Source organism: Monodelphis domestica, chromosome 2, assembly GCF_027887165.1.
Source record: "Monodelphis domestica isolate mMonDom1 chromosome 2, mMonDom1.pri, whole genome shotgun sequence".
NCBI lineage: Eukaryota > Metazoa > Chordata > Mammalia > Didelphimorphia > Didelphidae > Monodelphis > Monodelphis domestica.
Genome location: NC_077228.1, coordinates 234548724 through 234564460, shown reverse-complemented (window position 1 = coordinate 234564460; position 15737 = coordinate 234548724). Strand labels below are relative to the sequence as shown.

The 15737-nt window shown below is 35.8% G+C and overlaps 1 protein-coding gene across 2 annotated transcripts in view; it reads left to right on the top strand.

Moving 5' to 3' along the window:
* RNF213 (ring finger protein 213) overlaps positions 1 to 15737 on the top strand; it is a 149586-nt gene that overhangs the window by 106641 nt on the left and 27208 nt on the right. For both annotated transcript variants that reach the window (XM_007482897.2, XM_007482898.2), the window contains 10 exons: positions 771 to 925; positions 1199 to 1411; positions 2687 to 2868; positions 9679 to 9799; positions 10851 to 10951; positions 11057 to 11239; positions 12532 to 12701; positions 12797 to 12896; positions 14535 to 14646; positions 15507 to 15723. In XM_007482897.2, the coding sequence (XP_007482959.2) occupies positions 771 to 925; positions 1199 to 1411; positions 2687 to 2868; positions 9679 to 9799; positions 10851 to 10951; positions 11057 to 11239; positions 12532 to 12701; positions 12797 to 12896; positions 14535 to 14646; positions 15507 to 15723 (1554 nt within the window). The remainder of the gene's footprint in view (positions 1 to 770; positions 926 to 1198; positions 1412 to 2686; positions 2869 to 9678; positions 9800 to 10850; positions 10952 to 11056; positions 11240 to 12531; positions 12702 to 12796; positions 12897 to 14534; positions 14647 to 15506; positions 15724 to 15737) is intronic.

Genomic DNA, 15737 nt, shown 5'->3' with positions numbered 1-15737 from the left:
TTGTGTATATCATTTCTGTTCCACTTACCTTTATATATATCTCAATCACAGTAATATCCTATTACAGTTATGCACTAAAACTTTTTAGCAACTCCCTAGTCAGTAACCACCTCTTTCCATTTCTTGTCTCCTCCAAAAACTGCTATTATAAATATTTTGGTGTCTGAGTGATCTTCTTAAATTATAGATCTGGCTAGCACTCCCTTTCTATTAATTCCAATGACTCTCTGTAATCTTCAGGATCAAATACAAAATCTACTGTTTGGTATTCAATGCTCTTCATAATTTGCCCCCTCCCTGTTTTTCCAATCCTCTTACACCTTATACTGCTCATCTCTACCCTATCCATACTCCATATTCCTCTACAAGATACTTTATTCCCCAGTTCTGGGCTTTTTTTTGCTTTATTATTCTCCTTTCTCTTTGTGATCTTCTTCCTTTATCTCTGCTTCCTAGCTTTCCTTATTTCCTTCAAGTCCTAGCTAAAATCCAACATTTTCAGCCTTTCACAGTCCCATTTCACTTTTTTTGACCATTCCCCTTCTATTCTGAATAAAGTTTGTTTTTACATAGTTGTTTGAGTATTGGCTCTCTGAGGAATCTGTGAACTCCCCAAGGTCAAGACTATCTTGCCTTTCTTAGTATTTTAGTGACTGCCACATAGGAGGCACTTAATAAATGTTAATGGACTGAATAATGTCAATAAAGTAGATATATCTTGGTTGTATTAATAAATCATTCAAATGTTGATTTGGATTGTAATCTTTCAGAATTGTCGGAAAAGTTTGTAGACATCTTCCAGAAGACCCACCTTGGCAAATTTCTAGCCAGTTTTAATAAAGAACAACACCAAATGCTCCTCCAGGCCTACTTGAAAGACTTCCTCCTCTTGACCATGAGTGTGTCTACCTGTGATGAATTACAGGTTGGTGAATGAAAGACTTCTATGTAAAGTTTATGAAAAATTGGTCTATGAAAAACTTTAGTACTTTACTAGAGATTCTTAGAAATGTTGCTATTTTGTCAACAATACAATTGCAAAAAATTTATTAGAATGTCAGAATATAATCCAAGTACTAACCATTGTCCGACTTGCACTGTTATAGAAACTTATACAGAGAGAATGAGTATTGCATGAAAATTTTTTTTAAAGACCCGATACTTGTTTCTTTCTAAACTTTTCTATTTAAATTTCTAGTTTTTGCAGGTAGCCCTATGGTCCTGTATTGGGCAGCTCAAAGCAGAATCAGAGGATGCAGAGGAAGGGCTCTCTTTACCTTGGGTGCATCTTGCCTATCAGTATTTCAGGAACCGAATTCAGAACTTTGCTAGGATCCTCTCCATTCATCCCAGTGTCCTGGAGACCCTCCAAAAGGCAAAGAATAACTTTGGTTTGGCTGGATCTGAAATGGTAAGTTGTCTTTTGGAGATCTGGATATTAGTTTATTAATAGGTCATAGTTATAAAGTACTTAAAGATTTGTGGTGAATCCTTTTACACTTTTTTTTTTCATTCTGACACCAACCTAGTGAAATAAAAACTGTTGAGACACCATCTCCATTTTACAGAAGAGGTTTGAAAGGTTCTGATTTCCTAGCTAGTAAAAGTTAGAAGTAGTCAAACCTAGGCCATATCTAATTCAGAGGTCATCCGACTTTTAATGACATTATACTACTGCCTATTTAAAGCTATCTGCTTAGCACAGTGTCTGTCAGTCATATTTGCGATACTTCACAGTTAACTAAGAAGTGTAGTGAATAGAAGAGTCTGTTTTAAAAGATTATTGTAGATTTTCACAGGGCAGTGAGATTCCACATATCTATTAATTCATGTCCCATTTAATCTAGGTTGATTTTGATATCTTAATAAAATGGTTGTTTCTAGTCAAGACCTGTGGTGTATTTTTCCTGAGCAAAAGGTGTACTAGAGAGGGGAATTGGTAAGATATAATTCGGGAAATCAAAAGGTAACACCAGGAAGTAGTTGAATGAAAAAAGCGGAATCCTGAGGGCACGCGTGTGCGCGCACGCGCGCACACACACACACACACTTCTTGTTCTTTCTCACCAAACAAGTTAATGGAGCTTTTCCGCACAGATGGTAAGTCAAATTCCTCCCTCTAATAACAAAATCCTTCAAACTAATTTCTTTAGTTAAAGGATCTTTTATTCTTTTTGGGCGAAGGAAATAAGGAAGAGGCTGGGAAAGAGGGAAAGGGTTTCCCTAATTATAAGTTGTAATAATTGGTTGAAGGCTTTGAAATGTCTTTTGAAAATAACAAAATATCTTCTCCTAAGGGAAGATAGTAGCAACACTGCTAGAAATCTTTTCTGGGCAAGACTATCTTTTTCAGCTCCAATTAGAGGTAGAAAAGGTAATGACCAGAGAGAAGATGAAATGGTGTCTTCAGACCACTTTCCACAGAAGAAGAATGAAACCAGGATAGCTGGGATCTAACTGACAACTTCTTCTTCAAGCTTCCATGGAATTCTCACCCTTCCCCCCCCCCCCCCCCTCTCTCTCTCTCTCTCTCTCTCTCTCTTTCTCCCTCCTCTCCCCCGATGATCTGTGTTCCATGTGTCTTTGCTCTCTTTGATTTGCATGCCATTTCTTCTGTCTGTGCCCAAATTTCTTCAATCAAAAAAGTTATTAAATTATTTTTTATGGTTGTCTTTTTCCCCCGCAGGTGTTAGATGTGTATGCTGCACTGGCTTGTGCTGAAATGTTGAAAAAAGATGTTTTGAAGCCTAATCCACAGGTTTGGTTGCAAATGGTGAAAAATCTTCACATGCCTTTTGAGTTCCTCTGTACAGAGAGTTATATGCAAAGCTGTGGTGCCATGTGCAGAACTGTGCTTAAAGAAATCAAGTGAGTCCCTTAAAGTTTCATTTTGATTGCACATCTTTCTTTGTCTGTTTAACAATTGTTGTCTACTATGTGTATGACATTATGCTAGTTGCTGTGGGTGAGAGAGAGAAAAAAATAGGACATGTTCTTTGCCTTAAAAGGCCTTGTATTCCTAGTTGGAAAGATAAGAAATGCAAATATGAAAAGTTTAAAAATATTAATAACTGTAATAAAGAGTATGTTATGAAGTGCCAAATAAATTATACATTCAGTAACAAAAATTTCTGAGAAGGAAGTGATGGGGTCAGAAGGAAGGCTTTATGGATAAGATATGATTGAATTGGACTTTGAAGAATGTGAATAAGGTGAATAAGAGGGGAATAAATCTGTACAAGAAGAATAGTAATATCAGTTGACATTTATATTGTGTTACTAAGGCTCATAATTCACTTTATGTATGTTCTCTCTGAAACTCACAACAAGCTTATGTGGTAAGCACTACCAGTATTATTGTCATTTTACAAATATGGTATCTTGTGCTTAGAATAATGATGATTGGTCCAGTCACTGTATTTTGAACCTAGATTTTCCTTAGTCCAAGTCCAACTTTCTTAGTCCTGTGTTCCATGGCTGCCTTTCCAGTGTGAACAAAAGTGGTAGTGGCTATAATGATTTTTCTATTTAGTAGAACATAAATTCTACTAAAGTAGTTAGTACTCTACTCATAAGTAGTTGAATTTTATGTTGAATATGAATAGTTATTACATTTACATAATACTCAGTTTTATTTATTTTCCCATTTCCATTGTAGTCAGTGTGTATCATTTTCCAATTTCCACTTACTATACTGATTAGGTCATTTAAGTTTTTCAGTGCTTCACCTCCTAATTTTTGTTTCTTATGGCAATATTCCTTTATATTCACATCAGTGAAAGGTTATTTGAGAACCAGGTTACAAAAGGCCTTAAGTTACATTTTAAGTAATCTGTGATATCTTATAGGCATTGGAAACCCATCAGAAGTCTTGAAGCAGAAGAATGACATAACTTTTTAAAAATTAACATTTTAAGATTAATCTGGTGTTGATGTACATTTAGGATGAATTAAAAGGGAGAAAATATTAAAAGCTCTCCGAAATTATTGCAAAAGTCAAACTTAAGGCAATTAAGAGGATGGATTAAGGTTTTTGCAATGGTAATGAAAAGGTTGGATCAAATATGAGAGATCCAGGTAGAGTGGGCATTTTGCTTACCCTGGCATTGGATCAAAGGGTGCTTGGGCTGAAGGAGAGGTTGGTAAGATGTAAGGATATTGGAAAGCTAGCAAGGAGCCAGGTTATAGTTTTAAGAGCCAAAAAAAAAAAAGATTTTGTGTTGATTCTGAGTTGATTAAATGGGGAGATAATGTGGTCAGAACTGTGCTTAAAGTGATCAATTTGACAACTTAGTGGAGAATGGACTAGAATCGGAAGAGATGAGTATGGGAGACCAACTAAGCAGGTTATTGCAATAGACCATGTAGAGTGATGAGGGTTGGCATCAGCATGGGGGCAGTGTCAGAAGGGAAAAAGAGGGGCAAATTTTAATAATTATTTATTTTTAAATGTTTTTCCATGGTTAACTGATTCAGATTCTTTCCCTTCCCCCCTTCCAGAGATGACAAGCAATTCCCCTGGGTTATGCATGTGTTATCACTTGATACCTATTTTCATATTATTCGTTTTTCTAATAGAGCAATCTTTTAAAACCAAAACCCCAAATCACATACCCATATAAACAAGTGATAAGTCATGTTCTTCTGCATTTCTATTTCCACAGTTTTTTCTCTTGATGTAGATAACATTCTCGTAAAGGGAATGGCTTGATTTCTTGTACATTTATTTGACTTAGTTCCCTATAAATTTGAGAAATTAGAACTTTTGTTAAAGGTTTTTTTTTTTAATCAAAAAATTTTCCCAGTTTTTTTCTTCCCTTCTAATTTTGATTGTGTTTGTACAAAACCTTTTTAATTTAATATAATTGAAATTATTCATTTTATATCTTATAATGTTCTGTATCTCCTGCTTGGTCTTAATTTTTTTTCCTTTCCTATAGATCTGACAGGTATACTATTTCTGATTTTCTCCTAATTTCCTTCTTTATATTTGTCATTTGCCCATTCTGAATTTATCTTGGTAAAGGGTGTGAGATGTTCATCTAAAACTAATCTTTCCCATACTGTTTTCCAATTTTCCCAGCAGTTTTTGTCAAATACTGAGTTTTTCCCAAAAACTGGGATCATTCAGTTCATTGTACACTATCTTGCTGAGATCATTTACTCCAAGTCTATTCCATTGATCTTCTATCTCTTAGCTTCAGTGAGCTTTTTGTACCTCCTTTTCAATTTGTCCAATTCTGCTTTTTAAGGAGTTTTTCAGTGGATTTTTTGACCTGTTTTTTCATTCAGCCAATTTTAATTTTTAAATACTATTTTCTAAAGAATCTTTTCCAAGTGCCTCTTTTCGTAGTTTTCTTACATCATTTTTACACCTCTCCCCCCCCCCCCCCCCCCATTTTTCCTTTGCTGCTCTTTATTTCTTTTCAGGAACTTTTCCTGCATTTTCAGTCCAGTTAGCATTTTTCTCTTGAGGCTTTTTTGGTAACTGTTTTCACATTATTTATGTCTTGGTCCTCCTGTCATTGTAACTGATTTTTGTTATGTTCTTTTTTGTTGTTGTTTTTTTAAAAGAGTTTCCTTCTGTCAACATTGGTTCCAAGCCAGAGGAGTAAGGGCTAGGTAATGAGGGTTAAATGATTTATCTAGGGTCACACAGGGAAATATATGAGATCAGAGTTGAACCCAGGACATCTCGTCTCTGGGCCTGACTCCCAATGCATTGAGCCATCTACCTTCCCCCCAACCCATAACCTATTCTTGACTTTGAACTTTGTTAAATTTGGTTTCTAAAGAAGCTCCAAATGGTGGAGAAGGTATACAGACTTATATAGTCTCTACCAAATTACCCTCCAAACAACCTTTATATAATACTTCAAAACAAATTCTGGATTGCATAATGTGCAAAAAAGGCAAAGTAAAATAAAATTTTAGCCCAAAACAACTTAGAAAGATCTATTGCACTAGAATAGATGTAGAATACAAAACAGCATACCAAGGCAGGCCCCACTGTGACAACAACACCTGAGAGGTTAGTTCAATCAGCAGCAATGTCTTCTGAAGCTCTCAGTTACAGATAGTAAAAAGGGGTTAGACAATATGGTATGGTATGGGGATTCTTTTGCTGGCTCTCAGTATGTGACTCTTGTTGTATTGCTCATATGCAGATACAGGTCACAGTCCTGGGTCATGATCTCAGCCTGAGAGAGGAGCAGTCCTTTTAGCCACAGGGAACCCTTGTCACAGTACAAAGTGAAAGAAAGAGCATTTATTCTATTCATAAAGTAGAACACAGTCCTGAAGAGTAATCATATTATCTTAGAAAAACTGAAAGCAGATAGCCAGAACTAGCTCTGAACGGAACTGCGCAAAAAATCTGAAGTTTGGAATAATGCTCCTTTTCCTATAGGTAGAGAGCCCAACTTTTAACAGTTTTTTAAGTTAAAGGAAAAGGAAAAGTCTGGAAAATGAGCAAACAACACAAAAGGTTATTTTGGTGACAGGGAAGACTAAAGCACAAACTCAGAAGACAACAAAGTTAATACTGCTTCATCCAAAGACTCATAGAAAAATAGCAATTGCTCTCAAGCCCAAAAAGATTTCATGGAGATATTTAAAAAGAATTTTTTAAATCTTATAAGAAAAATTAGAAAAAGAAATGGTAATCATGAAATTAGAATCTGTTACCCTCAAAATTATGACCCCCAGCAAAATCTCCGATTCCCAGAACCCCACTTACTTCCTGTCATTAGGTGTTGACGTAGACAGAATATAAATTGGGTGGAGTTCTGTGTCTAGCTATCTTTTCCTTCCTGTCAGCAGCTTTGGTGGAGTGGGCATTTTGAGCTGGTAGAAAACTTAGTCATGTGGTTCTATTTTGCCAGATAATAAACTTTAAAAATATACTTGAAGCATTAGACATTAATTTAACTCTTACATCATACAGGAAAATCGTGAAAAAAATACTGAAGAAATTAATAGCTTAAAAAATAAAACAGACCAGCTGACACAAAAGTCCACGGAAAGAGATCTTCTCAAAAAATAGAATTGACCAAAATTGAAAAAAAACATACAAAAATTCACTGAAATTAAGAATTCTTTTTTTTATTATTTTAAACATTATTTTATTTGGTCATTTCCAAACATTATTCACTGGAAACAAAGATCATTTTCCCCCCCACCCCACCTTTCCCTTTCCCATAGCCGACGCTTGATTCCACTGGTTATCACATGTGTTCTTGACTCGAACCCATTTCCATGTTGTTGGTATTTGCATTAGAGTGTTCATTTAGAGTCTCTCCTCAGTCATATCCCCTCAACCCCTGTAGTCAAGCAGTTGCTTTTCATCAGTGTTTTTACTCCCACAGTTTATCCTCTGCTTGTGGATAGTATTTTTTAGATCCCTGCAGATTGTTCAGGGACATTACATTGCCACTAATGGAGAAGTCCATTACCTTCGATTGTACCACAGTGTATCAGTCTCTGTGTACAATGTTTTCCTGGTTCTGCTCCTTTCGCTCTGCTTCACTTCCTGGAGGTTGTTCCAGTCTCTATGGAATTCCTCTACTTTATTATTCCTTTTAGCACATTAGTATTCCATCACCAACATATACCACAATTTGTTCAGCCATTCCCCAATTGATGGGCATCCCCTCGGTTTCCAATTTTTGGCCACCACAAAGAGTGCAGCTATGAATATTCTTGTACAATTAAGAATTTCTTAAACGGAAACATTCACTATATGAAAAAGTAGGTACAAGAAAATCATGCCTTAAGTTAGAATTGGATAAATAGGAGCTTGTCCATGAGACATCAAGAAATAATTAGTCAAAAAATAAAAGAAATGTGAACTATCTTATTGTAAAAATAACTGACTGGAAAATAAAACCAAGAGAAATGATCTAAGATTTATTGGACTGCCTGAAAGCCATGATTTAAAAAAACAAACCGGTAGATACCATCTTTTAAGAAATTATCATGGAAAACTGTCCTGATATTCTAGAACCAGAGAGTAAGATAGAAATGGAAAGAATCCATTGATCGCCTGCTGAAAGAGACACTAAAAGTAAAACTTCTAGGAGTATTATAGCAAAATTTCAAAACTCCCAGATGAAGAAGACAATATTGCAAGTAGCCAAAAAGAATCCAAATATTATGGAGCCAAAGTCAGGATGACACAAGGATTAGGCACTTCTACATTAAAGGATTGGAGGGCGCGTTGAATATGGTATTCCATGGAACAAAAGAGCTTGGACCATGAATCACTCAACAAAATTGAGCATAATCCTTCAAGAAAAAAAAATAGATGTTCATTGAAATAGACAACTTTAAGACATTACGGATGAAAAAGACCAGGGCTAATTGGAATATTTGTCTTTCAAATACAATCCTCAAGAGAAATTTAAAATGATAAATAGGAAGGAGAAATCAAAAGACATTTAATAAGGTTAAACTGTGTATATCTCTACAGACAAAGATGATTTTTGTAACTTCTAAAGAACTTTTATAGGGCAGTTAGATGGAATATACATAAAGGGCAAGAGTATGAGTTGGGTATGATGGGATAATATAAAAAAGAAATTAAGTCATGAGAAAGGGATGTTTTGGAAGAAGGGAGAAGAGAAAAATAGAATGAGGTAAATTATTGCACATAAAAGAGGCATGTAAGAGCTTTTATAGTGGAGTGAGTTTTAGACTCATCAGAATTGGCTCAATGAAGGAAGAACATACATAATCAAAAGCGCATAGAATAAGAGAAGAGGGAGTAGAACTATTGTAAAGAAGGCAAATTGGAAAATGTGTTCAGAAGCTAAACAGAAATAGGATGAAGAGTAATATACAGTAATCATAATAGTGCAAAATTTTTTACAAAAAGTTTCAAAAGCTTCATTTCTTAAATATATAAATGAGTTGAATTTATAAGAATACAAGTCATTACCCAATTGATAAATGAAGACAATTTTTCAAAGTAATTAAAGCTCTATAATCATGAAAAAAAGACTAAATCACTTTTATTTAGGGAAATGCAAATTAAAACAACTCTAAGGTACCAACCCACAGCTATGTGATTGGTTATTATGACAGAAAAAGAAAATTACAAAACTTGTAGGTCATGTGAGACACTAAAAATCATTCTGAAGAGCAATTTGAACCTGGGCCCCAAGGACTATAAAACAGTATATATATATACCTTTTGACCTAGCCACACCATTCGTTTGTTTGTATTCTAAAGACATAAAAAAAAGGGGGGGAAGGAACACCTATATATGCAAAAATATTTAAAGTGGCTTTTTTGGGGGGCCTAGAATTGGAAAGAGAAGGGAATACTTATCAATTGGGGAATGACCATGTAAGTTATATATAGGAGAAGTTCTGCTTTATAGTACATTTATAATATACAGTTTATAGATTGCTGTGATCTGCTCCTATGATAGAACATATATGTCTGGCCAGATTGCCGTATCTTTTGGAAGTTTTATGAAACAAAAACTTATAGATAATAATAATCACTTTGAAAGTGATATGGGTATTATACCTATATGCATTTGCTATTGCTCTTTTCCAGATATGCTATTCACCATGTCTAGGGTTTGTGTTATTTTTTCCCTTTGTTTTCATCTTTGTTCTGTCTTTGGAGGAGAGTTTCTAGGGGATTGTGACTGTTGACTCTGTTGGCAGAACCCAATGGAATCAGATCTTCTCTATGGCACTCTTTGTGGAACATGTGCTCCTGGAGACCAAGGCTCGCCTTCCTGACTTAGAGGACTTAGTGATTGAATATGTTTCTCTGTTGGGCAAGGTGAGTACTTTACCTTATTTCAAGCTTGATTCTGAGTCATAAATCTTTATAGGAAAGGATTCTCTTTTTTCTAATTTCTTACACTTGACAGAATCACAGAATATCCAAATTGGAAACACTGGGTCCCTATAGTCCAACCCATATATGACTAAGAATTCCCTTTACAACACTGCCAACTCTGTTTGTGAGACCTTTCACTCAAGGCAACCTGCTGCTCCCCAGGGCAGTCCATTCAGTCCATTCTACTTTGTAATGGCTTAATTGTTAGGGATTTTTTTTTCCTCTCACATTTTGGTGGCCATTTGTATAACTTCTGTCTGTTGGTTCTAGTTCTTTTGGATCTAAGAGAAACTAATCTGCTTCATCTTTCACCTGACAGACCTTTGAATATTTGGATACTTTTGTGATACATTCTGCTTTCTGGTCTAAATAAGCATACCTCCTCCAATAGATTGATCTTCATATGCCATGGTATTTATCTCTTCTACCATTCTGCTTCCCTTAATTACCATGTTCTAGTTTATCCACACTCTTTTCAAAATGCATTGTGTGGAACAGAACACAAACCTCCAGATGCATCTCACTAGAGCAGAATTAATGACTCATTCTGCATACTGTGCCATCTTGTTGCATCTTAGAATAACATGAGTTTTTTTTTTGGCTCATATTCTTTGAGGTTTCAGGCCACTTAAAAGCTTCATATCTTTTTCATAGGAGCTATCTCATTTTCCTCATCTAGAAATCATAAATTTGAAAAGACTCAGACTTAGGGACAAAAGCTTTATACTTTCAGGTACAAGCAAAGGTATGAATCCAATTCAAGCCCAGGATTTTCTGTTTACAAGGCAGTTGATTTCACTAAATAAGGTACAGCATCATACACTTTATCTTGCATAAATCAAAAAGTTGTACCTTTGAACTCTCAAGTCTTAAAGCAGGAGAGATGCTTGTGATATTCATTTTACTTGTTGTGCCGGGTATCATGCTTTGGGAAGACAAATCTATCCTCTACTGTTCATCAGTCTCATTTTGCTACATTTCTCCCTTTCAGTGTCTTCAAGATAATTCTGATATCAAAACACATCGACCTTTTGTTGCAGTGATGGCTGTTCTTTGCAAGTGCAAGGATCGAGCAAGCCAGATATGTATCAAGTGAGATCTTATATTTGAGACTAATGAGAGAAACTTGGGGAATTTTTAAAGAAGATACCTTTTTTTTTTTAAGAACTACAAAACTGATTATTTTTTGGATTCTAGGTATGGCCTACAACCTTGTCCAGTTTGCCTAGGAGACCCAAAGGAACCTGTATGCCTGCCTTGTGACCATGTATATTGTCAGAAGTGCATTAAAACTTGGCTCATCCCTGGGCAAATGAGGTGCCCCTTGTGTGTCACAGATTTGCCAGACGAATTCTCCATCGTTGTATCCCAGGATCACAGGTATCCCATATTATACCTGTGATAAAATATTCTATGGCCCCCAGATTTAGGAAACTTGGATCCCAGGCTTTATTTATTATAGTCTTTATGCTAATAATACCCCATACCAGAAATATTGAATATCACCCATTCCACCAGGAGGGGAAATCATTTGTATACATCTTCCTACCCTTCCATATCTTTCATTTTCAGAGGACAGCCATTCATAAGTTTAAGATGATTCAGGAAACATTAAAATCAGTAGGAAGCCCTAAAGTTATAAGTTAGGACTGTGATGGCAAAGACCCAGGGAATTAAAATCCACCTAAGTTGGCTTTCTGAATTTACCTTCAAGGTACACGAATGCCCTACATTCTAAGAAGCCTTTGGATATAACCAAACCCTATGTGTTATATCTTCCTGTTAATGTGTGGCTCTGTTTTTGTCAAGTTGTCTCTTTTGCATCTCTTCTTTGTCCTACTTAAAAGTAGAATGCAAGTATAACCACAATATACCAGTTCTCTTGGAATAAACATTTATGGTTATCCAAAGAACATATCTTCTGCTAGCTTTGTCAAGTGATTGAACTCCCAATATTTACACTGAAGCTTTTAGGAACGAAAGGGCAACTAGTTCTTCAATATCCAGTTATAAGTCAAAAAAAGATGCTACCTTGTGTTTGTGAAACAGCTTTAAAATATATAGAAAGAGTTTCTATCCCTTAAAAAGAAACAATGGGGGTGGGGGGGACAGCTGGGTAGCTCAGTAGATTGAGAGCCAGAGACAGAAGGTACTGGATTTAAATCTGGCCTGAGACACTTCCCAGCTGTGTGACCCTGGGCAAGTCACTTAATCCCCGTTGCCTAGCCCTTAATGCTCTTCTGCCTTGGAACCAATACACAGTATTAATTCTAAGACAGAAGGAAAGGGCTTAAATTCTGTTCAGTTATCTGGTAATTTTGATGCTCTCAGTAGCACTGCTCAGGCATATGTTTGATGTTTGGCTTTTTTAAAAGTATTAATCTTGGAGTAAGAGTCCTAGCTCAAATCTCAGCTCTGATACTTCTTAGCTCTGTGACTAGGTGCCATTCTCTTAAATTCTCTGAACTCCAATTTCTTTGTCCAAAGCTTAGGATAATTGTATTTAAAATATCCATCTCAGAGCTTTGTTAGAAGGTGAATTTTTTCCAAGTCTTACAGTAATACACACACACACATGTATTTAATAGTATTTCTAAAGCTATATTTCTGCCATGGAGTGATTTTAAAAATTTATATGTCTCTATTTACTTTGTTCTTAACTCTTTCCCTAGTGATGCTATTGCAAAGCATATTCAGTTCCGCCAGATGTGCAACAGTTTTTTCATAGACCTTGTTTCTACCATGTGTTTTAAAGAAAACACTCCACCAGATAAGGAAGTTATTGAAGAACTGCTCTCTTTGCTCTTTGTCCATAAAAAACTCTTAAGAAATGAACTACTAAGTAAGTTGTGTCCAGTTACCTTCTAATGTCTTAAGGATGTCGCAATTACCTTCCTGTCTTTCGAAACTGATATGCTCTTTCCCTGCCAATTTCAGGCCATTCTGAATATACAAAGTCACTCTCACCATTTGATGATGTTATAGATAAAACTCCAGTTATCCGCTCAGTAGTATTAAAACTGCTTTTGAAGTACAGGTAAGAATAATTGAACTATTAGTTATTTTCAGGGATCCAGTATTTTTTTCTCCATATTTTATTCTTGCTGAAAGTATCCTTTCATGCATGAAGCAATTCTAAAAAAGAAAAAGCATTTTTTTTTAAAAGAAGGGGAAGTTTCTTCAGTTTGAATTTTTTGTATGCATGTTACATGTGTTTTAATATGTTCACATGTGAGAAAAGTATGTTGTGTAATCACACCACATGTTTAAGAAAAATGAATACCTGTTAAAAGAGTGTGGTGCAGTGGAATGGGCTCTAGGTGGGAATCAGGAGACTTTTGTTTTCTTCATCTGAAAACCGCCTATTCACAATCCCTTGACCATTTGTCAATTGGGGAATGGCTTGGTTTCTTGTACAACGTTTGTTGATTCTTTGGATGAGTGGGGAGAACAACATGAAACTATAAGAGGGTCTTTGATAGTGTCAAAAAATATTTTCATATTTCTGTTTCATGAAATTTCTGTTAGAAGATAGAACCTATGGTTTTAATTGGAGAGGCCATAACATAAAGGATCTGAATTGTGTGTTCCTTCATTGTATAAAAGAAAACATTTCTTTATTCTAAAAGTACCTCAAAAAAGCTGGTGTGTGTGTGGAAACCTACCTTGTCACATGTGATCAATGGTTTGATTTGTTTTATTTAGTGGTTCTTTATTCATTTGGGGCAAGAATCACTGTATAAGCAATGTACAAAAGAAAACCAGTTGTATGTTTGTTTTTTTAAGTTTTTTTGTTGTTGCTTCTTATAGGACTATAGGATCTAGTGCTCAAAGGGACCTTAGAGATGATCAGAAATAACCCTCTCATTCCACATATTCTATAAGAAAGGGAAGTGATTAGTTGAGAGCTTCAATGCCAATAAGGAGAAGATTTATTGAAGTCATTATGACTTAGCAGTTTGAGTGCTGTAACCAGTGCAGGCAAACATGAATTTAAATACACAGCCTCTCTAATGTAAACTGTGACTATGAACAGAAATTATTTTTTATTGTCAGTAGAAGATAAAACTAGATTTTCTTAGATTCTTTTACTCTTCCTTATATCATACTATATCCATAAGCTGTATCTAATGGCTAACACTAATAAAAACAAGGAATTGGACATCTTGAGTTTCATTGGTGAATCTTCCACTAAAGCACCTCTGACAAGTATTTGTAAAAACAGCCTATTTTATGGGAATGTTTACAAGATTCATAATTTGATTACTTAAATGCTAGGCATGATGGTGTATACATGTAATACTTGCTACTAGAGAGTTTGAAGCTGATGGATCATTTGAACTCAGGAGTTATGAGCTGTGAAGACCTAAAGCTGATTGAGTGTCTACACTATGTCTAATACTAACCTGGTAAACCCTCAAAGTGGGGTGGGTGTAGGGTATACCACCAGGCTTTGTTTGAAACAGTAGCTCAGGGGTTCCATACTTATTAGTAATAGTATTAGGCCCATGCGGGGCTACTGACCTTCTAACCTGGTTGTCTCAAAAAAAGATGCTAAAAAATAAAAATAAAGTACTTAAGCACTTTGAGGATTTCTGATTCCAGCAAATTAAACTATTGTGTGTATGAGACCTTAAGCCTGGGATGTTCTGTCATAGAATTTCTCTTTGTGCAGCTTCCATGATGTGAAAGAGTACATTCAGGATTATTTGTCCCAGTTAGAGCAGAAACCATTCCTAGATGAAGATAAAACCGAACTCTATACCCTTTTTATTAACTGCCTAGAGGTAAGTTGACTCTTACTTACCTACCTTTCTTTTATAAACAATTGAATCATAAAATCTCAGAGTGGGAAAAGTCGAACAAAGAGGCCTCATGGTATAGTGGTAAGAATGTTGTATTTGGAATCATTGGGTATAAGCTCACATCCTGACTCTGCTATTCATTACCTTTATAACTTTGAACAAGTTGTTTCATGTCTTCCAGATTGTTTTCTCTGTATATATTAGTAATAGCTATTTCTTATCTATATAATAATAGACTTGTGAGTGTGGGCAGATCAGATAACCACTATGTGCCTGTTGTTTTCTCATCTGCAGAATGAAGGTATTAGAATAAATGGCCTCTAGGACCCTTCTAGCTCTAGAGGTCTGATTTTCTAACTCTTGTTAAAGAATGTGTATGTGTATATATATATATATATATATATATTTTTTTTTTTTAACCCTTACCTTCCGTCTTGGAGTCAATACTGTGTATTGGCTCCAAGGCAGAAGAGTGGTAAGGGCTAGGCAATGGGGGTCAAGTGACTTGCCCAGGGTCACACAGCTGGGAAGTGTTTGAGGCCAGATTTGAACCTAGGACCTCCCGTCTCTAGGCCTGGCTCTCAATCCACTGAGCCACCCAGCTGCCCCCTTAAAGTATATTTTTAAATGACAATCTGCTACAGAACAGAGATAGCCTTTACTCATTTCTTTTTTCCCCCTCATTCAGATCTACTTATAGCAATTTTTGATAGTTGGTTGCTTATTTTTCCACTCTGAATGTCTGAATTCATGATTTGACATGGGACCAGCCTGCAAGTAGAGCTTGAAAATACAATGAACCAAAAGGATATAACTGTTTTTTCTTTGTTCTTAACTTTTAGGATTCAATGTATGAGAAAGTTAGTGCTTGCTCTGAAAAGGATGGACTCTGCTATCTGAAGGAAGAGGGGCATTTCCTTGGAAATTATTGTCCCTTACTGCAAAATGTCAGAGAACCTGTGAATGAATCCTCAGTTGAATACTTACAGGATATGGCCAGGATCCGGCTCTGCCTAGACAGGGCTTCAGATTTCCTCTTTGAATTGCATGAAGCTGTAGGCAAGTCCTCTTCT